This window comes from Neopelma chrysocephalum, unplaced genomic scaffold (assembly GCF_003984885.1).
Source record: "Neopelma chrysocephalum unplaced genomic scaffold, ASM398488v2 Primary Assembly neopelma1_60, whole genome shotgun sequence".
Taxonomy (NCBI): Eukaryota; Metazoa; Chordata; class Aves; order Passeriformes; family Pipridae; genus Neopelma; species Neopelma chrysocephalum.
Genome location: NW_020897715.1, coordinates 16,798,433 through 16,824,708, shown reverse-complemented (window position 1 = coordinate 16,824,708; position 26,276 = coordinate 16,798,433). Strand labels below are relative to the sequence as shown.

The window sequence follows — 26,276 nt, the reverse complement described above, 5'->3', positions numbered from 1 at the left end:
GTTACTGAAGCTCAGCTCAATTGTGTCATTCCCTCAGCTCTCCTATATCTGCTTTAAAAACAGGTATTACGATTACTCTCCTCTAATCCTTTGAGACATCACCCATCCTCCACATTTCTCAAAGATGAATTGCTAGTACTTTTGTGATTGCTTTGGCTGCATTCTTAAGTATTCTGTGGGGAATTTTATCCAGTTCTGCCAAAATGAATCTATCTATCTTACCTACTCTTCAACCTGTTCTTTTGCAAGTCTGCCCAATGGTGAAGTTCCTGTGTTAAAATTACCCACATTTAATCTTTTTTTGAGAATGACAAGAGGCACAGAAGCTTCAGTGAGTGAAGTACTGGTTACTGCCTCTGAGCAGAGCCTTTCATCTGGAAGAAATTAAAACTCTATAAACTGAAAAAAAGGCTGCAGCAAACATAGAAATCACAAACCCCTCTGATGCACAAAATTTACCTGCCCTGGCTTACACTCAGCACCATCCTGTCAAATTTTTAACAGTTCACAACAGAGAATGAATATAAATATTGCACTTTTGGAGAAATTTAAACCAAGAGAACACAATTACTCAGTTTAAGTAAAAAACAATAAAATCCTAACAATTGGGAAAAGTGTAAGTTCCATTTGCAACAATCAGAAGGAGGGGTTAGAATATCAGGGGTTTTAAAGTTCCACTTATAGTTTGTGCTCAGAGACTGCAGCTGGGCTTAGAAAAGCCTGATCTCAGTATTTCTGTGATATTACACTCTGCTCAATCCATGTCTCCTTGAGAGATCATGGATTTGATCCAGAAGTGAAGCTGGAGTACCTGGAGTAAATGTAAGGCTTAACTGATGGTGTAAGTGTATTAGGCAAATGTAGCTAAAATGCAGAAACATTTACCTGATCCGGCAGCCAATGTGAATAATCACCTGGAAGTGAATTGCCTTGTTCAACACATCTAAACTTTGCAGCAGGGCCTGTCAGTGACATTTCTGAGCTAATGCTCCACTCTCTGTGTCCCCTCCAACACCACAAACCTGCTCAGTATCCTCTCTGGGAGCCAGGCTTTCTGCCTAGGCTGGAGTGGGCTGCTGCCAGCTGTGACAGCAGCTCACCTGGCTCTTGTCTGGAGATCTCTGTACCATGTTTCCATCATGTGGGTAAGACACAGCCTGGCTGCTAATGACAATAGTTATGCTGAAAAGATCTAACATATGCAAGAAAGTGGAGAAGGATTAAGCCCTGACTAAAATCAATCACTACATCTTGAGATCTCTACTTCTGAGACTGCAGAAGCACCTTCAGGCAGATTACAAAAAAAAGGCAGGAGGTGCTGGTGTCTCCCGCTATTTGAGCACCAAGTTAACCCAGGCAGATTGACAGGGCTTGCTCTGTTTGGTTTGCAAGGCAAGGGTGTGAGGAAGGCTCTCTGATTTGGTGTGTGAAGCCAGCAGAAAGAGTTATGAATGTACGCAGGAGCAAGAAGAGATACTGGGAGTGAAAGAGATGGCTGTTTTCAGCAGTAGAACTACTAAGCTCAGGAAAACTTGACTTGGTCAACAACCAGACGAGTAATAATTTCTGTTGAAATGGCGCTGCAAAATTCCACTCTATCTATTTGGGCCAGGAAAAAAAGACATTATTTAAATCATTAATACCCAGGCTCTAAAATGTACAGGAGGGGAGGAACAGCTGCCCATTATTTCCAGAAGTGTATTAACAACGATGTAAAAGACTACAGCAGAGCCCATGTATACAATAAGATGAACGGATCTTTTAATGAGACATGGAGCCATAATATGAGGAGTGTGCAGGGTTAGTTCAAATTTCAGCTTGTGGAAATTTAGGAAGCATTGCTAGGAGGATTTAAGCACTTACCTCCTTAGAGAATCCACCCCACAGGATCTTGTTTTCATTGATAAAGAGCCTCTCCCCTTTCTTGGCATAAACGTTGTAGTGCCCAACCTCTTCAAAGACGACTGAGCCATCCTCCGGAGAGAGATGCCAATTGATTATTGAGTAATTTCCTACCAGGTCCCCAAACTCATCAAAATCCACTTGCTCCCCCATGTTATTGGTGAAATTTAGGTGTCGCAGATGCTTGAGAACCTAGAGAGAAACAGAGAGACACTGAATGCCTGTGTGTTACAACCCTACCACAGCACACATCTGCAGTGGGGATAGAAATGGGAAGAAACACTTTACTACAGTCCTTAATCTCTTATGAACCATTTAATCACAGCAGTAGGAGGCTTTCCCTCGTACATATCACATGCACGCAGAGAGCCTGTACAAACCTTGTAGAAAACACAAGGTATCATGACCCTCAGGGAGGTCATCATCATTCTTCTTCAGTCCCTTTGAGCCACCTCTGCAAGCCCATAGCTTTTTGTGAGGGTCAGAGAAGTGGCAGCAGCCTCTGATGTGTTTCAGTCACCCATGCATCCCTCTCACCCTGCTCTTACAAACACTCTGCATAAATACTCCCACTTGACATCTCCCGTCTCTGAATGATCAATCACTCAGAAACAGGAATGCTTGAGAAACAACTCAAACTTGACTTTTGATTGAAAAACCTCAAGCCAAATGCACTTCAGTAAAAAAACAACAAATCAAACTCATTCTCCACATGACAGGCCTGGAGAATTCATACCACTTTTTTTTTTGGCTCCTGTCTCCTGGTTGTGTAATTTCAAGTAATCACATTCTGCTGTCCCCAGGAGTACACTCCTGTAATTTTAACCTCGTGCCTTAAACCATCATATAGAATCATAGGATCATTACGGTTGGAAAATACCACTAAAATCATCAAGTTCAACTGTTAACACAGTACTACTCTGTTCACCACTAAACCATATACGCAAGTGCCACATCCACACATTTCTGGAACTCTTCCAAGGGATGGTGATTTCACCACTTCTCTGGACACCTTATTCCAATGCCTGACCACCCTTTCAGTGAAGAAACTTTTCCTAATATTCAGTCTAAACCTCCCCTGGCACAACTTGAGGCCATTTACTCTCATCCTGTTACTTGCTACCTGGGAGAAAAGCCCAACCCCCTCCTCACCACAACATCCTTTCATTCAGTTGTGGAGAGCGTTAAGGTCTCCCTGAGCCTCCTTTTCTTCAGGCTAAACACCCCCAGCTCCCTCAGCTGTGCCTCGTAAGACTTGTGTTCCAGACCCTTCCCCAGCTCCATTGCCCTTCTCTGGACTTGCTCCAAAACCTCAATGTCTTTCTTTTAGTGAGGGGTCCAAAACTGAACACAGGATTCAAGGCGTGGCTTCATTGGGGCTGAGTACAATCATTCCCTGGTCCTGCCAGCCACACTATTGCTGATACAGACCAGGATGCCATTGGCCTTCTTGGCCACATGGGCACACTGCTGGCTCACGTTCGGCAGGCTGTCAACCAACATGCTGTGGACAAAATCAGTTAATCCCAGGGACAACAGCAGTTGCAAAATTCAGGATCTAGATAACCTGACAGGTAAACCTAAGAAACTGTAGCATGAAAGAAAGCCTGTGCTGGCAACTGTGATACAATTCATCCACATCATATTTTTCTTCAAAAGTTAGTTGCTGCTTTATGCACTTATCAGATTTCTACCCACAGCCCCCCTCATTTTGTGGATGTTCTCTGCTATTTTCTCTGTAGAGCTGATCTATAGAAAGATGAGGTGATTCTGAGGGCACTTGGCTCTCAGCTGCTTCTAGACCACTGCGGTGTAGTTGCTGCTGTGGTTCTACTGACTGCAACAGCTTACAAGCCCACTCCACTCTCTTTTACCTGTGAATGCCCAAACTTACAATTCTGGAAGGCAAAATATAAGAAAAAAACCAAAATTAAATCAATTTGTCTGGGCATGCAGAGCCCTCTTCATTGCACAGACATAGAACAGATAATACCATTTGATGAATCCTTTTCACCTGGAAACACAGGGATGGGAGAACTGAATCACTTCATTAATTCCTGTCAGTTTTGCTAAATTGTCTCATTTTTCTCTGTTTCCTTTTGGGATCCTCCTATCTCAAGCTAAAATCCCCAGAGGTATAGAAATACCCTCCTCTAATTGCCTATATCAATGCCAGCCTGAGAGAGTCTGGAAATATCATGGTAGTATTACACAGGATGTGGCTGGCAATACCTCTTCAGCTTGTGTGATGTTGATGGAGGGATATCAAAATATTGCCACAGCATTCAGTCTTTGAATAATGGGAGAGATAGTGAAGGCAGTATTTTTCCTGTCTTCTTATTCCCACTGGTCTTTCTCTGCAGACCAGCTCAGCTGTAAGGAGTGCAGCTGGAATGATCTCACTGAAGAGCCACGACCTGTCCCTCTGATAGACAGAGCAAAAGAATGTGCTCTGCACTGGCACCTTGCTTTGAAGAGCAGGGGCACTGCCTGCTCTGGGGAAGGAAACAGGACACTGCTCCCTTCTCATTCCCCTCATTCCGGAGGGGTACCCAGGAAGATGCTACTTGCCCAGATCCATCAGGGAACAGTGAGAACAGAGCAGAGGCAGCTCTGAGGTCAGAGTGGGTGACAGAGTTTGCAGATCCACAGTGCTGTCTTGTACTGCATCATCTCACTTTGGCCTCACCTGCACTGGGGCTGCAATCTTGGACACGTTATCAGGAACCTTGTCCGCCAGCAGTGTAGGTACCAAGCAGGGAAGCTGCATTCCTAGCACCTTCCACAAGGTGACAGCTGTAGCTCAATTGGGTCATTACATTGAGCCGAATGCCATGTTTCTCCTCACTCCAACTCAGCATTGCACTCTCACGCAGCACTGTAGCATCCTGCTGAGCGCCACCAGGATATCTGGACTGGATATCACTGCTGGGTTGACTGCTACCTGTATAGACAGGAAGGATGTGCAGATCTTTCCCTTCTTTTGTTGCTACATATGAGGAGATCATCTTGCAAAAACCTTATTGAAGATTCTTCTGTTCAAGTTCCGCCTCTCTTGGCCAGCTGCAGCAGCAGGACGCTCGCCGGTCTTAGGGTCAGCAGGATGAATGACGGAGAAACTTCTGGATTCCCTGGATGCATTTGTTTGTTTGTTTAATTGTATAACATTAATCTCAATTAGTCTGTTCCCTTGCCTTACCTCCTGTCATTAGGATTAGTTTAGCAGGATGTTTCCCTTGGTCACATACACCCCCCCCCCATCTGAGGATTCAGGTTATAAACTGATATAAACAATTAACAATGTTGTCTTTCCCCAGGCACAGTATAGCAGCTTCAGCTCTGCAGCTGTAGCTGGGGAGCAGAAGAGCCCAGGTGTATCAGTTCATGCAGAAAAGACACGTGCTCTGATTAAAATCCCAAACGGAGGGGCATCAGGAACAACAGAAGTAACAAAGCCTGCAAATACCAAAGTTCGCTTTCAAGTCAAAATTTCTGAAGGTCAGCTTATGAAATGGTAACAGAACAACTACCAGGATATGTTCCTCTTTTAGACAGCAAGAAAATCTCAGGATGATATCTGTATATTGCACAAGTTCTGCTCTCTACAGGGTGAGAATACGGTTTAAACAGACAAGGAATATATAAGCACTAAACTTTGAAAAAGGAAGTTGTAGACTCTGAATAACTACAGCACTATTTTGTAGTCACCAGTCTATCAAAGATTAGCTGGAGGCTTTACAGTCAAAAATATGTCACTGTGTTTTGTAACTAAAGATAGAAACATAAATAACCAGAACTCAATCCACAAAGACTTAAAAGACCCTGCTTCAGCCAGGGCAAGTGCATGTGTCAGGGGTACGTGTATCACACCCTGGAACCAAGAGTTTATGAAAGAAGTGCTGACCTTGGTGGCTTGGATACACTGTCAGCAGCTGGTGGAAGCCTGTGGGGAGTGCAAGCTGCTGTCTTCAGATGTCTCCTTCTGTAATTTTTCATTCTTTTTTTCCCCTCTGTCACAGGCTTCATGTTGAATTGCAATGCCTTCTAATTAAAACATCTATTATCAGAAAGGACTTGCAAGCTGCCCTCTATCTCACCCTCCCATTATTTCTGCTTAGGCCATTCCCAGCCTTGTAGCATCCCATGCTTTATCCAGGCTACATATTCTGGGTCACATAGTTTCCACTCTTTTAGGACAGTCATAAAACCAGAACATAAATACAGTTGTATTAGTCAGGCTGGCAGCACATCTACCTGTTTCTGACTGTAGCCAACAGCAAATGCCTAGACAGAAGCAGAAGGGAATGTAATACTGCCCCTGAACACTCTCATACATTTTGCAGCTCAGTGACTTTCTTGGCCAGAGGTCTTTGTACTCAATAACCTTTGGGTGAATTTTTCTTCTACGATGTTGCACATTTTGTGTTCTGTGCGAACTTTTCACATCTACAGCCTTCCATAGCATGGAGATCTACATTCTATGAGAAAAGCACCAAAGCACCTCTTCATCCCTGTTGGAACAGAGCAGCTACTAATCTCTTTTGATGACCTTTATGCTTATGTGGGCAAAGACAAAGAACTGTCAATTTGCCAGTTGTCTTTTTTATACCTCTCAGGATTTTACAAACTTTTGTCAGATCTCTCTTCAGCCACTTCTTTCTCAGGCTGATGAGCCCTATCTGATGTTGCCACATCTTGTATAGAAACTGTTCCATTGACCCTTCTCCAAATTTTCCTGGTCTCCTTCATCAATTTTGAGACTTGCACATGATACTGAAGTGAGATGCACAAAAGGGATAATGAAGTGATCTCCAGGACACTCTGTTTACCTCTCTGTCCCTTTTCTACTGTGACCATTCTTAATAGTACACTTGCTTTTTTTGACTACTATTCAGACAGACTTAAGGAGTCTCTCCAAGGATCTCTTTAACTTCTTTTGTGATAAGCCAGCTGTCACCATTTATTTTTATCTTCTGCTGACTATCTTTCAACCAACTGTTCATCCACATAAGGACTGAATTTGGTGACACACTACCAGAAGATGCCTTTAAGAAGCCTGAGCATACTCTGTAAGTTCCCTTATCCCAGTGCTTTCAAAGTTCTTCAAGAGGTTTGTGAGGTAGGGCTTCTCTTTACAAAATTCATGGTGACTCCTCCTCACTATATTCTATTTTTCCTTCCTGATTTTTTTTTTTAAACCACAACTTCTAATAATGGGCTCAGTTGGGCTATGCTAGTTCCTTAGATCTCCTCCAGAACCCGTTTAGAAATTAATGTCACATCTGTCAGCTTTCTAGGCCTCAGTGCCTAACACTGTTTTAAGTGAGGGATTGGTCACCATAGCCAGCTCTTCAGCTACTTCATCTGTGAGCTCTGGCAGAGCACTTGGTGAACATCATTCACTTGCCCCGAAGGATCAAGGTTCATTTTGCTCTTGTGTTCCCTGGTTTCTTTTGTAGTCACTTCAATCACATTCTCTGCAAGTCTCCCATAAATAAATAAACCTTCTTAAGTTTGTCCATGAGGAGCACACTTTTCTTCTGTCATGGCCTTACTTTGTCTTTTGCAGTGATAATCTATGGCTCAACCAACAGTCCTACTGCTGAAGTGTTTAAAAAAAGGATTTATGAGCTTGAACCCCATCCTCATTATTTATTTTTTGGTCTGCCTTATTTATTTTTACATTTAACCTGCCAGAGTTTATGAACCTTTCAATTTTACTTACTGGACGTAACTCAGCTATTTGAAGGATGCTGTCTCGCTTTTAACAAACACTACCTAATACCTTTGTTTTGCCTTGCCAGCTTCCTTTCTCCACCTTTGCTTGATCTACAGTAGACACTTTGTGTCACTGGTGTTAAGGCCAGTGGCAGGCAAAACAACTCATTTAAATTTTGAATGCTGTTAGACAGCAGATAATTGTGTGTGTGCACTGCATGTCCAAAGCTGAACTTTTGTCCTCTGGAGCACAACCTAGCTGCCAGCAGTATGGGCTAGTTGTACATTTTGATAGCAGCTGGACTAAACGAAAGTGGCATGTCCTGAATCCTCCAGTTAGTAACAAGACAGAAGATAGATCCACCAGTTAGGAGGCTGATGCAACCAAATCCTAGGGCTCAGGGTTAGAAAGAAGGAGGTGAAGATCATGTATAGATGAAAAACACTGGAAGTAGGAAAAGATCCTGGAGATGAAGGAGATGTGTGGAGACAAATGCTGGGGGATGTCCAATGATCTTGGCCAGTAATGCTTGAGAAGGGTAACTGAGAGGAGCTGCACAGCATAAACCAATGACTTCCACCTTGACAGACCTCTGCTGCTGTGGAGAAAGCAAGCGAGTGTGTGATACCAAGCAGTTAAAAGTTCTAATCTTATTGATTCTTAAATAAATGCAAATAAACGTCAGATCTGCTAAGAGCTGTCATTTACTGTGTCTCAACTGTGACAGGTCCTTAACTAGTCTCTCTATGTTGTCAAGGGTTTAATATCTTTGGCTTCCTTCTGCAGTTTCTTTCTGACGTGTTTCCTTACTAGGTCAAATGGTCTTACAAGGGACGTGAACCTGGACACACAGGTGTCTGTCCCCATAAAAGATGAACTGTTCCCTCTCCAAACACTGTGTCAAGGAATCCTGTCTTGACAGTTACCTTACATTTTCCCACACTGAGTTTTAGTTTCTGTCTACCTAGCTCTATCCAGGCCTGTAAAACAGTTCTGGACTGATGGGTACCAAATGTTTTTCTCATTGCTTTGGTAAAGAGCCCACGCTGAGAGCAGCCAACAATTCCCCTTCATGGCTCAATGTGAAGATAAAAAGCTGGCAACTGTACTGAAGATGGCAAGTCCTCCCTTTCATTTTGAATTTCTGAGAGCTTATTCTCCTCTCTTTTTTTGGATTCCTAATAAAGTACATGAAGAAGATGCCTTCATAATGCCCTAATAGGTGTAAGGACTTGAGAGCTTAGCAATTAGCAATTAGCCCAGTGGTCATAATGCACAGGATCTGGTGGTCACAACCAGTGGTCAAGTATCACACGGAAATACACCCAGGCCAATTCTGAAAGAGCCACTTGTAAAATACTTTTTAAAAAAGCATTCCCTGAAGCAATAGCTTTTTGCTGTTTTTTTCTATCTTCCTTTCACTTCCGACTACCCACGTGCCAATCTTCATTTACAGGCTAGCAAAACTCTAATTTTTTACTTTCTGTATCAAATCTTTAATTCCTGCTGTGCTGTCTGCTTTGGAATATCTTGTTCTGCCTTGTTTTTATGTAGGGCCAACTCTTAGGCTCTCCCAAAGGCAGTGCTGTCATCACAGCATCAACCAGTTCTCACACAAAGGACCTGAGCAGGCAGGAAGATGTTGGCCCTAGTCCCTTGGATCAGTAATACCTGTCTCCAGAAGCCTGAGGCAGAGGAAGAGGAATTACACCCTTCTGCCCAGAGCACTCTTCTTGCCAGCAGGAATTGAAATTTCCTTGCCCTCTATAATCTCTTCTCCTTCCCTGCTACCCTTTGTACACCAACAGGGGACAACATGTAGTGCTCATGTTGTTTTTAAAACCAAGAAGCCAAGATATGCCAACACCATTAATCCCACCTTTATCCAAAAGTGGTTCAGGAGATAATAGAGTTCTTCAGTGAGTGAAGAATGTGATTCATTACCTCATATCACCTGTGACATTTAGAGAATCACAGAATATTCTGAGTTGGAAGGGACCCACAAGCATCATTGAAACCCAACTCCTGGCCCTTCACAGGACATCCCCAGGAATCACACCATGTGCCTGGGAGTATCATCTAAGCGCTTCTTGAACTCTGCCAGGCTTGGTGCTGTGACCACTGCTCTGGGGAGCCTGTTCCAGTGCCCAACCACCCTCTAAGTGAAGGACCTTTTTTCATTTAATATCTAATCTAACCTCTCCTGACACAGCTTCATGGGGTCATATCACTGGTCACCAGATTCCACCTAAGCTGCTTGTTTTCTATTGGTTTTCTGCTCTGAAGTGACTGTTTATCACTATATGGGTAACTCAGGGGAGAAGCTGAAAAGAACCCAGGAACAGAGCTGTGATTCCTGCTGTAAATACCCCCCAAAAATTTGGATGTCTTTCTGTTACACGTATCCAGCTTCATGCACAAGGAGTGCCTGGTCTGTAGTTGGGATACTGAACAACTCAAGCCAAAACAATGAAGACTAGTCAGGACCTGCTGTACAAGGCCTGATCTGTACTCTGGGATTGAAACTGTCAGGTTGGCAATAGTGCAGATGAACAAAGGGAGATAAACTCTGGAAGAAGACCTGGTGTCAAAGAGTTGAAGAGAGAGAACATTGATAGTCAGCCATAGATGCACTGACAATACTGCAAAGAAAATCTGGCAAGATGGGTGAACGTCCCAGCTCTGAAGGATCTGACAGTGACTTTAAAAACAGGGTGAAAGCAAGAGTTCAGTTCAAGACTCAAGAATAGCTGTACAAAAGCTGAGAATAATTTAAGAACATTAGAAGTTGTTATGCTTTGATAAGAACTGAAGGACTTCCTTGTGAATCTAGGTAGGTCACTGGATAACATGACTGAAGGCTAAATGTGTTTGACAAAAACAATGTGCCGTATGTTAGAAGTAGTAATTTAAGCTATTCATAATCTTTATTGAAGAAAATTAACTAACCACTCAAGACAAAGACCTGCTCATTATTGTAGGTAGCTCAGTGAAAACATTCCATGCATTATGCAGCTGAAAGAGTAAACAAAATATTAGGATATTAAAGTAAGAAAGAAAACTATGCTGAAAAATATGGTGCCAATATGTACATTAATAGTACAGTCTCCCCTGGAAAATGCAGTTAGTTCTGGTCACTTGATCAGAGAAGAAGAATAAAACTAAAGGAAGATTAGAGAGGTCCAGAGGTGGTGATGATAGCTCTTCGACCATCAGTCTGACTTCTATTTCTGACTTCAAGAGAAATGAAAGTGTGGAATTATTTAATTGTTTATGACACATTCAGTGATTTGTGGGAAAGAGGTGATATATTCTCAAAGAAGCAGAGACCCCTGTCCCTGCAAAGGCAAGACTATTCAGGTCTCCAGAGAAGTACAGGACATCAAGCTGACATGACAAGATGCGCTAATTGTCATGTTGTAACTGATAATTGGTTCTGTTCTGCTTCTGCCAAGGATATGAGATCCCTAGGCAGATGAGAGCTGGATCTTCCTCCACCTTTTCCCTTTGCCATTGCCCTCTCCTTGAGGAGTGGCAGCAAAGGTGCTGATGTGTGGAGCTGTGCATGCATCTTGTCCTTTGTGAGGAAGAAGCAGATCCTCCAATAGAAACTTGAAGAAATTGGGAAAGGGAGGAACTCAGGTGAACTGTGTTGGAAACACATTACTTGTTGGTCAGAGGAGGGTGCTTGGAGTTTCCCTTGTCTCATGCTATGCTGTGAGTGCTTTGTCTGCTTGGAAAACTGATGAAGCCTAGTTTCCTATGACAAGGACCAATTTTACTGCGTGTAACTGGGATTAATTTCATGGGATAGCTTATGTGGTCTTCTCGCCAGCAGCCAAGGAACACTGCTCTGCTGATTGAAAACTGCAGCAGCTTTGACACCTTCTTGACAGTGAGAGGTGACAGAAGTAAATTAATAGCTGCTACAGCAGTAGGAGCAAGCAACTTAATGTCAAAGGCAAGCATTTCAAAATGGCACTTGATATAAAATGGGACTAATCTGATTTAGGGTCAGATTTACTCCAGTACTATATTTACAAAGATGTCCAGAAAGAAACCAAAAGCACAAGCCTAGTAGATTTCACAACAGAGGCTGCATAAGTCAGGTCTGACTGAGATACTTCAGAAAAACCCAATAGGTATTTACTGGTGTTTGTAGATGTCTCAGTTACACTACAGATCTGTGTCTAAAATATTTCTTAAAGACCTGTTTGATGAGTCACAGAGGTACCCTCAGGAATCAAGAAATGATCTTAAAGTATTCTGGCATTGCATGGCTGCTTTTCCAGACTGATTTAACCATCCGTTAGGAGGTCACAGGACACAGGATGGGACCAGGATATTTTGTTTTCTGAAGGTCCTCCACAACTCATGCTGGCCCTGTGCACAGCTGCAATTTCAAAAGCAATCACCTACAGAACACAAGTCCTGAGCTTGTACTGAATTTTGTCTGTGTTCATTAAAATAAAAGCTCATTAATTGAGTTTCTATCCTCATCATACAAATAAAGCTCAAAGTAGTTATTACGGTGTGCTCTAAAAGCACTAATCCTTCACAGATCCTCCAGCCAAGGCTGTGCAACACAAGTGTTATACTAACAGAAAGTAGAACATAAAAATCCTGGAGAATAAAGAACAAAAAATGACCAGGCAACATATTAATAAGTTCCTTGAACATATTGAACATATTGAAAGGTGTCAGGTATGCCTGATCCTCCTGACATAAGGCTTTAAGAGACAGATAAAGAGGACAGAAAGTTAAAGAGAGAGCTAAGGAGGAGCAGGAAAGCCAAATGAACTACTCTTGCTATCAGAAAAAAACCATGGACATTCTTATCCCAAGGGCACTTGTTTTGGAGCCATAATGTGACATTAACTCAGGTAGAAGGTCTTTAAAAAGAGATTAGAGAGTAGCTTGAGCAATTGAAATTGGATCTAAAAGGCTGACAGAACCAGACAGTTCATCACAGCACTCCATAACTAATAAAAAGACCACTAATACAGTAGGTTTATGATATACACATAAAAATGTCACTGGTTTTGAAAGACAAAGTCAGTATGCTATCTACTATTATTCAATACAGCAATTCCAATCCACCTTTCTGCTACACATGCACATGTAATGCAGTCCCAACAGTGTGCCTGAAGTTCCCCTCCATGACAGTCTGTGAAGAGCATGAATCACAGCTAACTCCTCTTATAGAGGCTTGGATTTCTGCCCAGTGGGCTGCTCCAGAGTCAATCTCTGGTGGGCTGCAACAGCTGCCAAGCAAAGACAATACTGTAAAAGGCGGAGGGATGTCCTCTGTTACCGAAGGCTCATTAGTCTGACATCAATCACAGGAAAACCAGTGGGAAAACAAGAGTTTAGGGTTGAGGATTAATTAATACAATACTATAGGAGAGAAACATAATTGCTGCAGCCAGTTAGCTTTGAGGAAAATAGATCTTCTTAAATCCAAATTTGTTTGGCAAACACACCCCTTCAGAAGTGAAATATCTGAGCTTTACATTTAATGGAAAGCATCCGTTCATGGATCAAGAATTGCCCAACAGATACGAACAGAGACAGATCATTAGTTTGTGGGGAATTCCTCCAGCCTCAGTAAACAGCTCACTGTTTCCCAATGCATTCATCAATACTCTGGCAGCAGATACAAAACACTGCTGGGAAAATTTGCAGAAAATTCATGGATTAAGGTAATGGTAAATAATATTCAAGACAAAGCATTACCCCCATATGACCTTCAAACATCTGTGTTTAATACAGTGAAATTCAGACTTATGCACGAAGTCATAAGAAATTCAAGCCACAGGCACAGAAAGGGTACCACATGCTGCAAAGTATTACTGGCAACTTAATGCAACCTTTCTATTGCATGCTGTGGCAAGGAAAGCTTATGTATTTTGTGCTCCTACAAATGAGGAAGTAATAAGAGTATGCAAATGTGGGATTTTTTTTCACTGTCTGGCTGTGCTGACTCTGTTGAAGGAATACTAAATATATGCCAAAAAGAAGGATGAGTAAATGGACAAGATACAGAAGTAAAGCAGTAAATATATCTTGGTTACAAGATAAGCCCACTCTGTTTAAATTATCAAGGTAAGACTGAGGAATAATTTGATCAATATGCATAAATACTGTATGGAGAAAAACGATGCATACTTCATCTGGACTTTTAAATCTAACAGAGCAAGGCCAAGTAAGGACCAATGAAACTAAAGGTCAGTTAAATCCCATCTGGAAATCAGACATGATCTGTGACAAGAGATGTGACCTGCCATGGATCATTCTAATTAAAAAAAAGGTCTAGTAGTCAGCATGTCTTTGGGGAAAATAAATCTTGCTAAACACAAGTTTGGCTGTCAAATACAGCCCTTCAGAAGTGAAATACCTAGGTTTTACATCTGATGTGAGGCACCCCTTAGCTGGATCAAGATTGCTTACTTTCCTGAACGTGGCATAAATTTACATACTTTGTTATACAAAGGGTTTTATGATCATTTGGAAAGTGACTTTTTTTGGGTGTCTGTTAAGGTTTTGTGGAGAGAGATGGTCTCTGGACAGACAAAGACAGGTACAATGACAGCTAATTGTCAGTACTGTTAGATGATATTTTGTACTGTACTCTGCATGCTGCTGTCTGTGCTTGCAGCCACAATATGAAAAAAAATCACAGCCACTTAGTCTAATTGCTTTGGTTTCACTTGTAGCAAATATAATATGGAGAAGTCGACTGGTACAATGGCCCATGGTGCTGTGTACAAATGGTGAAGGATCTATTGGCAGAAGTCCTGACTGAGTAAATAATGTTTTAATGCTCCTGGGAGGTCATCATACTGCACAATAACCGTTATGGTGAAGTTTATAACAGCTTAAGATAGGGCTCTTTTTATTAAGTCTACATTTAATACTAAATAATACAAAAATACTTGTCCAATTATTAAAGCTATAAATAATAGAGTCAAAGGTTATCCTACAAGCTCAGTGTTTTCAAGTAGCATAATTCACATATATTGTCTCGTGTAATCGAAGTCTGATTGAAATGTCTTTTCTGGGAGGTGTTTACTGTTGTCTCTACCCAGCTGTGCAGAGAACAGCTTTGCACCCATTTGCTGTTGCTCTCTTCTAACGGCCCTTTATGGATCAGTATCTTCAAAGTCCCAATGAGGTCTGAAGCTGCATCCTGCACAGAATACTGCTGATACTGCTTTGAAGAACTGTGCCTTTCTCTAGGCCAGGAGGAAGTCATAGCTTTTGATTGTAAATTCTTTCCTATTTGGAACTATACGATGAATTACTTCAATGATTGGGTTAGCTGCCTCTGTTAGAAAGAGAACCAACTGGTTCTGCACACTGCGTCATTTCTTTTAACAAAACCATAGTAATTCATGAAACCTGAGTTTAATGGTTATTTATAATCTAGACAAGAACTACTATCCATGAAAAAAACAAAACAAAGAGTCCCGAAGCTTCCTATAGTCACACTGAGTTGACTGAACTCATGCAACTGTTTTGGACATTCAGAATGGGCATCTGTTGCAAACACAGTCATCGTCCCATCAGTGGTCAACTAACATCCCAGTGGATTCACTTTTACTGTGTTTGGGCACAAGTTCCACTTGGCTATTAGCTTAAATCTGTTTTTTCCATTTCCTTTATCAATTTAAGTCTTGGACAACAAATAAAACAAATAAATCAGGACTTTGATTTCATGTAATTCCTTCATGTAATTCCTCCTACAGACACAGGTAGAAGTCCTTTCTGAGCAAAATATTGCTTCTAGTCCAGTGGGAAGATCACTCATAATTCTACAAGGCAAAAGAGTCACTGTAAAACGTAATTTGTTCTCCTTCCTCTAAAATTCACCCACTGTGTGGAGTAACACCAGTCCTTCATAGTGCATGAAAGTTCAGTTCGGCGATAAAACTCTGTGGCTGGTTAGTAAAGCATCTGTGAAGATGGCTGACTACCCAGAAAGAAAAGAAATAATAAACTATGCTATGATTACCATGCCTTTGAAGTTAGCTTCAACCCTACCTTGGGATAAATGGAAATCAGCCAAGTCAGAGGAATGGTTATAAAATGAAATTACATGTTTTTATAATCCAGCTTGTTTGCTCATCTCACTTTGTGAGTGTCTTTAGGAAGCTCCCAAGGTGCCCTTTGTCACCAGCTCCATTTGTGAATAGCATCAGGAAACATCAGTCCTAGAAGAAACTTTACATCCTTTGGGGTAACAGAGACATGCTGTGTATTTGTAGAAGATACTGGTGTCTGATGTCTTGGTAATTCCCATTATAGGCTGCAAAACTGACTTCTTTTCCCCAAGTGACAGAGGTACTGCATAAATGAGCTTCATAAATACAAGAAAACACTTCTTTTCAAATACGACTTTTGTTCCAATGCAGCATATAAAAGACTATAAAAATAACTTTTATGAAAAATTCAACATCCTTGGGAGCAGGCAAGAATACTGTGGGTTTTGTCAGCAGGCAGTGTGTAGTACCCCAATCCAAAAGAATCTCAGCCATTTTCTACCAAGTAATTAATAACCACAACTCCTTTCTTCACAACAGAGAGACTGTGCTGCATGCAATTCATTCACCCTTCTTCTAGCAACCTTGTCAGGGCGATGACTTCCCAGCACATTGTCTACTAGTGACTTTCTGACCCCCTGCTCTAGTAAGGTCCAGTTAAGTCTTTCTCCTTTTAGTTGCAGAGATCTAAATCATACTCCATTTATTGTCTGCTTAGCTGAAGATCTCACAAGTGATGCTCTCTGCTGCTGGCAAGCTGTTATCTCCAAACTGATGAATATGCAATCATCTGTTATTGCCCTTGTGGGGAAATAGCTGTGTTTGCTCTATTGACTCACGTTTCTGTGTGTGGCTCAAGTTGTCTGCCCCTCACCTTGGTCTCCTGCAACAAAGGCACACTGCTTGCTTTCTGTTCGAAACAAATATTGTCTCCAGTGCATTTGTAATGAAGACTAGATGAAGTTTAGCAATTGCCTGATATTCAGCAGCTTCCTCTGTCTTCCTTGCAATTCTTCCCAAATGACTAATTTTCACACTGGCCACAGTCAATAGCTGTTCTGATACTGTTTAATTCCTAATACCACAAAGCAGCTGTTTTTGAACTGTTCAGACAGGCCTCTATAGTTTAACAGACACAAAAATTGATTAGATAAGCCATTAGGCTCAAAGGTCTGGAGAGACATATGTCATCCAAGGCATCATTTACTTCTTTAAAGCCTTGCAGAATCAATTTCCAGCCAGGCAGGCATACCTAAATGTAAAGCTAGAGAAGGCACCAATCCATTTTTACCTCTTCATAATGCATATCACCAGCACCAAGGAAGGAACTGTTGGCTGGGAGGTGCACAGGTGTAATAAAGGACTTTAGGTGTTGCTAGGTGAAGCAAATTTGTATTTGTTTTTGTTTTGTGGAACAGCATATGGCAGCTTTTCACTAAGTCTGAAGTCAATCAGATTTCTAGGCATAAAATAATTTACACGAGCATGTCTTTAACCCACAAATTATTAGCACAACACATTTTTCAACCAGTGCAATATGCTTTGCCTTGGTGCATAGAAGAGCTCTCATTTCTCACTCATGCCAAAGTTCACAGTCCACAGTGTAACCACAACCTGCAAATTGTCTAGGAGTCAACCCAAGGATGCTTTGCTCCATGACCCTGCGACTGTGCACTTTTGCCTTCTCAAATCTCTGGGAGCCTATCTTGCCCATTTAATTGCAATGCTTTTACTGCAAGACAGAAAAAGAGGCCCAGCAGCTGCTTGTTGGCAATCATCAAGAACCCAAATGAACGAGCAGAAACTGAGTGAACTATGTCTGAAGAAAAGACAGGTCTTTCTTTCCTCTTCTCACACAGAAATAAGATGAAGTAGTAAATATTTGCTTTGAAGGACAGATTAGGATTCCCTACTAGTTTTCTCCCTATTTTTTTGCAGGACCACACAGTGTTTGAAATGAGACAGACACACAGAGAGCCTTCTGTAAATGTTCAGAGGAGAACTGAAAAAAAGACCAAATAGACTTGCTGTTAGAAGTGACCATGGAAATAGCCACATGGGCAGAGACCAATAAAATGAAGGAAGCTGAGGGACTTAGAAAATCTTATCAGGGAACATATTAAGAAAAAAGGGCTTCAAAAGCAGATTGTTTGAGCTGTTATGGAGAAACAGGCCAAAGATGCAGGGAATTTTGACAAAGAGGCATTATCAGTACAGCAGTTCTGAGCCCATGTCCTACCTCTTGCCATACCTTCCCACCACTATTCTGCAGTTTATGGGAGAGCCTCTGCTGAGGGAGATAAGTCACAAATGAAAGCAACACACAGAGTTAGCTCGACTCAATACAGTCTCTTAAAAAGTCACAACCCACCAGCAGAAAAGAATGGGCAGCCAGAGGTATTGGAGATCTTTAAGAGGATTCTTTCTTTTGTATTATGCGCAGTCATGAACTTTAATTCTTAGCACTTTTTGTAAAATGTTGCCTCGTCCAAAAGTGACAGAATTCATACATTTTGTTCTGAATTTCCCCATACCTTTTTGTTACCTAAACAAAACACTGCAAAAAGAAGTATTTGACCTGATCTTGTTCAATATTGTGCAGGACACAACAATGGCACACGCAGAGAATATTATCTGCTCTTTGCAGGCATCTTGCAAAGGTGTGCACCTGGATTATCTTCTGCCTTGCAGCAGGGCAGATTCATAAAACAAGACAGCTCAGATTGCTCAGAGTAAGGGCAGCACAGACATCCTAATAAGGTCTGCAATTTTCTGTAGAGTTCCGAAGTGCCAGCTTTCCCATTTTCAGAAAAAGGACTCTGAACCCCCTGGGCAGCTCTGCATGCGAAGTGAGTGGCACAGCTTTTTCCAGACACAGCCGGGAAGATATCCTGCCTGCTCATCATCTTGGCTTGTGCCTGTGTCTCTGCACATGCTGGGGACACCTGAGAGCTTGGGCTGGCCAGTCCCATCTCTAGTGGGGATGCCCACAGCCAGCTCAGAGGTGCTGGTAAAACAAAAGGAAGCAAGACTGGGTTTATAGACAGGGTCTGTCACAGATCACTGCCTTGTGTGGAGAAAATGGCTAAGCAGCTTCTCACACAAGTAGCTATAAATAAGTAGAGACAAAAGTTGGTAGTATTTGATATTTAAGCTCAGGAGACATAGAAAAATCCTGTGCTCTCCATACTGAGAGCCTTCTTAAACTGTAGATGGCAAATTCTGAATAGGAGAATTGCATCTGATTTAAAACCAGTAATTATGTGCTAGGCTTCCTGTTGTCCAGTTCAAATGAACTGATTACTGAGGTAAAAATGCTGCTTTTATATACAGACCCACAAAAGCATCCTTCACAAATTAGATACAACACATCCTCCAAAAGGTTCATATTATAATACATAAAATTAGCAATCAGCAGACAACAATAAAAACTCATATGTGTTAATAAGATAACGTCATTGAAAGGCAACAAAATTAAGTGGTAATTGTAGAACTCATCATTTATCCTCCTCAGCCAACACTCCCACTGGCAAGGGCTGCTCTGGACAGGAGCTCAGGCTAATGGAGCCAGCAAGTTCACCAGGTTTGCTTTATCTGTACCACACATCCCCTGGCCAGTAATTGCAGACGTTATTTGCAGCTGCTGCCTCCAGTCACAGGTATGGAGGCTTCCTATGCTGTCCTTGCACTCTCAGGTCACTTCCCATCAAGAAAACTTTGAGCTGATTGTGAGAAAGGGAGCGGGTGGTGACCACTGGCAGAAGGACCTCTGCAAATGAGATTGACTTTATTAGAAAGTTTTTTTTCTGCCTGGTTGTCAGAAAACATCTCTGTGGAGATGCTGGAGGATGCTCATTTGTGAGGTGAACTCATTACCCCCAGGGCTGAGGAAAGCTTCCTGAGGGTAATGAGCTGCAATGCCTGGTATGAAGTAGGTGTGCACACAGATTTGGCACTAACCTGCTATTCATGTGTTTGATTTTGAAATGAAGTGAAAAAAATGCACAAATATCAAATATGCTTGATAGCCAACACCATTTAATGGCAGTCATTTCAAGTATAGCCTGTTGCTTTGTAGCACTCCATATTCCTGCCCATTTGTGTTATTCTCCACATATTCCTTCTTGATGCTGATTCCCTTCTTTTAGACAAGCATGTATACCCAAAAGCCTAGATCAGCAGGATGCTTTACATTTTGATACATATATCCTTCAGCATCAGACAAGCAACATAGAAATGAGAGGTCATTCTTCCCAACTATGGAATCTTCAACCAACACATCATTTTATTTAGCAATGGTGTGAATATTCTGCTTTACTTTCCAAGCTGACAAGGTACAAAGGAATGAATAGAAACTACCTTTATTCTGGCACAGAGAAAGCTAAATCTGTGACTTGCCCACTTCTGCCAGTACTTTCCTGAAAAGAAGAATAGCTTTGGAAGACAGAAACCTCAGAGGGAGCCAGCAATCACAGGATTCCTCTAAACCAGCATCAAACCCTGCACTCACCAACTCTGAGTAAAGTGGTTTTGGTAAACCCGATCAGGTACCCAGAGCAATAGTTTCCCATAAATGCCAAGATAAAGCCTTTTAGTTCGATCTGACTGGTGTTTTTGAGTTGACTGAGACAAGACAGGAACAAACTGCTGTTCCCACATACGAATGTTGGCTCAATATCTGCAGTCTGTGGCAAGGAGAGCTTTTGTTTTGGTTAGACTATCCCAAAGAGAGGAAATTACCCATGCAAATCCTCCTTTCTTTCACCTGTGTTGTTCTGATTTCAGGCATGTTTGAGCTCAAGTTTTTTATGATGACCAGAATGGGGCAAACAGAATTTGTTACATATTTGCCATATTGTCATTTGATAGCCCGTGCTAATTGTGTTCTTTAAGAATGCAGTAGAATTAAAACCATGCACTGAATACCATACTGGATAGCATGATCAAACATATGGTAAGGTACAGAGTATTCACAAAGGATCAGAAGACAAAATGCCAGAATACCATCCATGTGCCAGAGGGCAGAATGCATTGAATGAATGAATAAATGTGACTAAGTCACTAGTACCATTTTATCAGTTCACAAATATCACTGCCAAATCGAAGTATCTATCTATTTTCTGCCCAATAGCCACACATTATTTTCCTTCATTGCTCAACCTGCTTTTGTTTGATTCTATATAAGCTTAAAACTGTGGGGAAAAAATACAGCCTGTATGGAAAATTGCTGTGGGATTGCAAAAGACGTAAAGCTTGCCAAAGAAAATGAACTCTAAAAACTGTTTTCCTTGTTTATGTGCTCTCTCCAGGCCCTCTTGTTTATGTAAGGCTCAATATATGATCAAGTTACCTTGCGTCAGCCAGGCTGTGGTAATTGTCTGTGTGTGCACTTTTGGCCCGCAGCGAATGCAAGAAAATTTAACTTGGTTTAAGCCCCTTTCACTGCAGGCAAACCTAACACAACTTACCTTACATTTCCTGTGGGGTGGGAGCATGCACCTAACTCACACACAGAGATACACAATGACCCAGGAGCCTTATGCTCTGTCTGAGACCCAGGATTATGAACGACACCCTAAAAGGCATCTGGGACAGCTTGTCTTTTTTTCTGCAGGTATATGGCACAGGCACACAAAAGAAGAACTTACCTGCCATGCCTCAACCTTCTTAATGTCCGCACAGGACCCGTTAGTGAAGAGTCCTTTCCCAGGGGTACAGGTGTATATATCCTGCAAGGCGTGGGCAATAGAATATACTGCCAAATACACATTATAGGATATCCGCAAGTGTGTGTAGTCCAGGTACGGTGTCTCCACACTAGTGATGTTCTCATTCCCTGTGCACGGAGGTCGGAAGGCAGACGTTCCATTTCCAGCTCCCAGTCCCTCTTCATTGCCCTTATGGAAGGAAGTTGAAGCTGGAGAATTTTTGGACCCATCAGGGAGATAGCAGTTAAATGTCTCCTCCCAAAACTCCTTGGCAAAGCCGTTGTTGGTGGACTTCTTGGGATGCACCTTCTGCAGGAACTCACGAAAGCCTGGGATCTGTCCTGCCTTCAGTGCAAACCCGATGGTGCTGCCAATGACACGGAAGAACTCCGGCATGGCTATTAGGGAAGAGCTGGCCCAGGCCTCGCTTGCCAGCCAGATTTTGCCAGTGATGTTTCGCCTGACAATCTCTTTGATGAGAGGCTCCAGATCTGGGCCACTGGAGAAAACAACAATTACCCTTGCTGTGGAGTTCTGGATGACCTCTACCACTTGCTGGATCTCCTCTTCATCCGAGTACTGGGAGATGAGCTCGCTAAAATCAATGCAGATATCTCTCTCCTCTGCCTCTTCTCGAAACTTTTCAATCCCCGGCCGGCCATAGTCATCATCAGCTGCGATTGTCCCCACCCAGTTCCAGCGAAAGTACTCGATGATGTCTGCCATTGCTGTGGCCTGATGCTCATCATTGGGGATTGTGCGGAGGAAGGACTTGAACTGGTTCTTGTTGCTCAGGAGACGACTGGATGAGGCATAGCTGACCTGTGAGAGTGCAGTAAACAAGGAAAACACACCATAAAGTGAAGTGCCTAGAAATAAATTGCCTACATTTACCTGGAGTCACTGTCAACCTGTTTAACCTCTGGTGGGGCAAAGAGAGAGTTGAGCACCACACTGCAGCTACATATTATTAGTCTGTGGTTTCACATGGTCCACCCTGAGAGTCTGTATGTTCTTGTAGCTGTGCCTGTCTTACAGAGGCACATGTACAGAAGCAGCTGCTTGGACCTGAGAGGCTGGAGCAACCTTGTGTCCACCTGCAAGGTCAAGGATCTGAGGGAGAGAGAAACTGACACTAGGTCAGAGCAATGGCAAAGAGGCGAACCACAGCTGGCTACCTTGCTGCACTTCCTGTTGAATCCAGAAATAAAAAAAACATATCTTTTAGATAAATGAGGGCAATGTCCATAATTAAGACAAATTGCAGGCTTTCTCTGTCTTGAACCAGAAAGGAGACAGCAGGGTGGTACTGCTATTCCAAATCTACTCTGTCTGTCTGTCCTCGGCTCTGACATTTGTCCCATTCTTAAACAGGATCCATCAGGTGCCATGTTTTATATACAATCCCTTCCAGTTGACGTAAGAAAAATGCAATGTATATCAGTTCCCTTGATCCTGCAGAATGTTGTGGTAATGCTGCTTTAGCAGTTATTTCCTGATTGCTGGCCAAAATCAGCAAAGAAGCCAGTAGGCATTCCATGCTTTATAAGCCACTGTTTTATGGTTAAAATTGGATTTTATTTCCTTTTCTAAAGCTATCAAGATCTATTTTATTTTCCTAATCAGAACAAGTGCCATATGCTCTTAAGATATAATTTAAATTTTCTACAAGTAGGAAAAAAACCAAAACACCCAGGTAATAATAGTTTAAAGATCTGGAGAACTTCTGAAACTCACTGAGATTGGTATCTGAACTAGAGATTGGTATCTGAATTCTTTAGGACAGATTCTCATTTGCAAAAAATCTTCTATAAACAGTTCATTTTGTACAAAGTGGAAATTTACGGAAAATCTTATCTCCTCCCTAAACTCTGGTATTTAATGTTTCTCCAAGAAGAAAGAAAAGTACGTCTCCTAGTGCAGTTTCAAGGGCCACAGGAGCAAATCCTCCTTTCACAGAGCTGTACTCTCCCCTGGACAGGCTCTTGCCCAGTGCTACTGTCACCTTCTACAACCTCCTGCCAGGAGGTACATGCAAGGTATCCCACTCCCACATGTGCTGTAAGGGTACACTGAGGTGAGATACTGAGAAACAACAGGGTCGTAACATTTTCAGTGTCTATGTCAACAGAATGACTAATGAGCCTTACATTAATTGTAAAACATATCTCTAAATTGTACTGAAATGCAGGGCCTAATAAACATGGATTTGCTAATGGTCTTGCTATAAATGGCTGCGATAATTTTGCCCAGCAACTCCCAGTTTAAAAGCCTGCTTTCAGTTGTCATACTTAACCATCTGGTTGATTTCATTCCAGAACTGAACCTCCTGACATCTATCCATTTCTGCAGCCTCTGGGTAAGGCTACTGCATCATAGTGCAAACGCCATTCCCTCTTCAAAGGGAAAGCTTGAGAATTGCAAACATCTGTCATGTTCAGTCAAACCCACCAACCTTTCTTGGCTGTTCTTGTTCACCTGGCAATCTGATGTGTAAATCAACAATATCCCTTAGAACGCCATCATGGTGTTTATTACATGCCGACTTCCAGTGCTACTTTGGGCAATACCTGGAGAGCACATATTAGTCTTAGCTTAAACCATTCCTGCTCTACTCAGAGACCAAATGTTCAGTTTTTTAGACTCCTGCAAGGGAGTCAGACTGATAAGATTAAATAGACAAGATAAATTACTGAGCACTGGGCAATCAAGAATCCTTCCTTCTTCATTTGTAGTGGAGATGGGAATTGAAGCCCTGGGTGAAGTAAAGATATATCTCTCAGGTGCATTGTCACACAGTATTGTTATAAGGACTCTAGTGAGCTCTGGCACCTGTATTCATTTTAGAAGAGGAATTGGAAATGATAGGTTATTCAAGGTAACACATAAATGGATAAGGCCAAGCACTTTTTCCAAAGTTGTCTTCAGTGTAGAAATCTAAAATCTAGAGCAACAACATTAACCTATAATATGCCAGCCTTGTACTTTGCTTAAGCTCTTGGCAGAGCAATAGGCTTGTTAAAAAAAAGGATGGGAACATGGATGCCGGTACTGGCCCCAGCAGAGTCAGAATTCAGCTAGAAAGATGCTGCAATATAGGAGCTGGCACAACAACATCTCCACACCTCAGGACAAGGGGGGACACATCCAGATGCTTTCACAAACCCTGTTTTGGAGGCCCTAGGGCAAAAGAAAAGCAGGTCAGCTCAGAGCAAACCTCCACAGCACCTTACCAGCACAAAAAACAACTTCACAGGTTACCTACTTCAATGATCAGAGATGCTGAGAGATCTAAAGAGTAGCTGGCAATGACTGAGCTCTGCCTTAACTGGGCTCTGTGGGAGCTGGACATGACTAGAGTCACCACTGTGAAGTAACAACACAACTAATCTGTCAGGTCTGGGAACTGCCAGTGACTGACATATAATAGCTGTATTTGTAGACTGAGCCACCCTAGAGGACTCTAGTCCTCCTAGACCAAGTTGCTGTTGGCCAAATTATTGGCTGCTTGGTAACCTTTGTGTTTGGGGACTGCTAATTGCTAGCAAGACATATTTCTACCATTAAGAAATCCCCCACACTTTGTATTGTTTCTCTGCTTAAAGTTCTATTGGAAATGGCAAACATTAAACAATCTTTGTTTAATCTCTGCAGAGCAGAGAAGCAGACCACTTCCATAACCTAAACAAGAGAGGTGGAAGAGTACCTGAGGTATGTAAAAGAGTCCCAGCAGATTGGCCACAGCAGTAGAGATGCCAGAGCCGGTTGCCCCCACGACTGCAATGGTAGAAGGGATATGTTCTGAGCAGTTGCAGAATTCATCCAGGTTCAAGGAGTCTATCTTGTTCTGGGCCACAAAACTCAGTGTGGCCTCCAGGGCTTTAGAGACTGTATTACAAGTGTCAAATATCCTGTATCCCAAGGTCATGTTTGGAAGCAGAGTTGGGCTACTGTTTATTTCTTCTATGGCAAAGATCATAGCCTGGAGCCACCGGAAGCCTCGAAAATTATACCTGGGGGAGCAAAAATAAAAATAAAAATAAAATAGAGTGAGAAGGAGGGAAACAGAAGAGAGGAGTCTAGAATTCCAGATACAAAAGGTAAAAGCGACTTATGCCATTTCTTGCATCCTACTAAATTTAGAAAATTTTGCTTTTGTCTTCAGTGGTTACAGAAGAGGCACATTCGTGCAATGGTTAGATCTGGCTTATAATTTTTCAGTTTGAGAGTTCACTTCAGAGACCGTGAGGATGAGATGAACTTTTCTAAGTCCCCTAAAATCTGTGAAAGTTGAAAGACAGCATGTCTGGAGTGTTGACTCTGGCCTGTCCCTTCTGCTCAGGACCCTAAACCTCGATCTTGTGATGCCTGAGCAAATGCTCTGACACAAAGCTACACCTGCGAGGTTTCCTTCCAGGCTCCTCTGACATGTTTCTGAATGCAGATGGCAGTGTCTGCTAAGCCTGTGCTGAGTGTGATGCTGCCAGGGATTTGGGCTCAGGGATACTCTGTGTGTCAGCTTCTCATGGCTTTAGGCAGGCAGAACAGGCTGAGCCACAGCACTGGCCTACTGCTGGATGCACAGGTGCCTGGGAGCTCTGTTTGGGGAAATTTGACCTCACATCACACACTTCACTTTGTGAGAGAGAGCACAGTCAGCCTGTTTATATCAGAGAACAGAGACATGCTATAAATGTAAATCCAATCCTAGCGTAAATTGCTAACTTAATTAGATATTTCAGTGCCTTCATTGAAGGAGTAACTTTTCTCATTATTATGGTACTCTCATATATTTGCTTTAGACATGAACTCAGAAGATGCCCTCAGAGTTGGCCTGTGAAACTGAAACTGTTTCTTGAAGCCTCCTCTCTTCTCTGAAATGGAGAAGCTGAGTTTTCTGACTAT

General features: G+C 42.2%; 1 protein-coding gene across 1 annotated transcript in view; it reads right to left on the bottom strand.

Annotated features, from left to right (window-relative positions):
• CASR (calcium sensing receptor) overlaps positions 1-26,276 on the bottom strand; it is a 72,952-nt gene that overhangs the window by 8,110 nt on the left and 38,566 nt on the right. The window contains exons 3-5 of the mRNA XM_027681576.1: positions 25,078-25,384; positions 21,312-22,193; positions 1,864-2,094 (exon numbers count right to left, since the gene is read on the bottom strand). Coding sequence (XP_027537377.1) covers positions 1,864-2,094; positions 21,312-22,193; positions 25,078-25,384 — 1,420 coding nt within the window. The remainder of the gene's footprint in view (positions 1-1,863; positions 2,095-21,311; positions 22,194-25,077; positions 25,385-26,276) is intronic.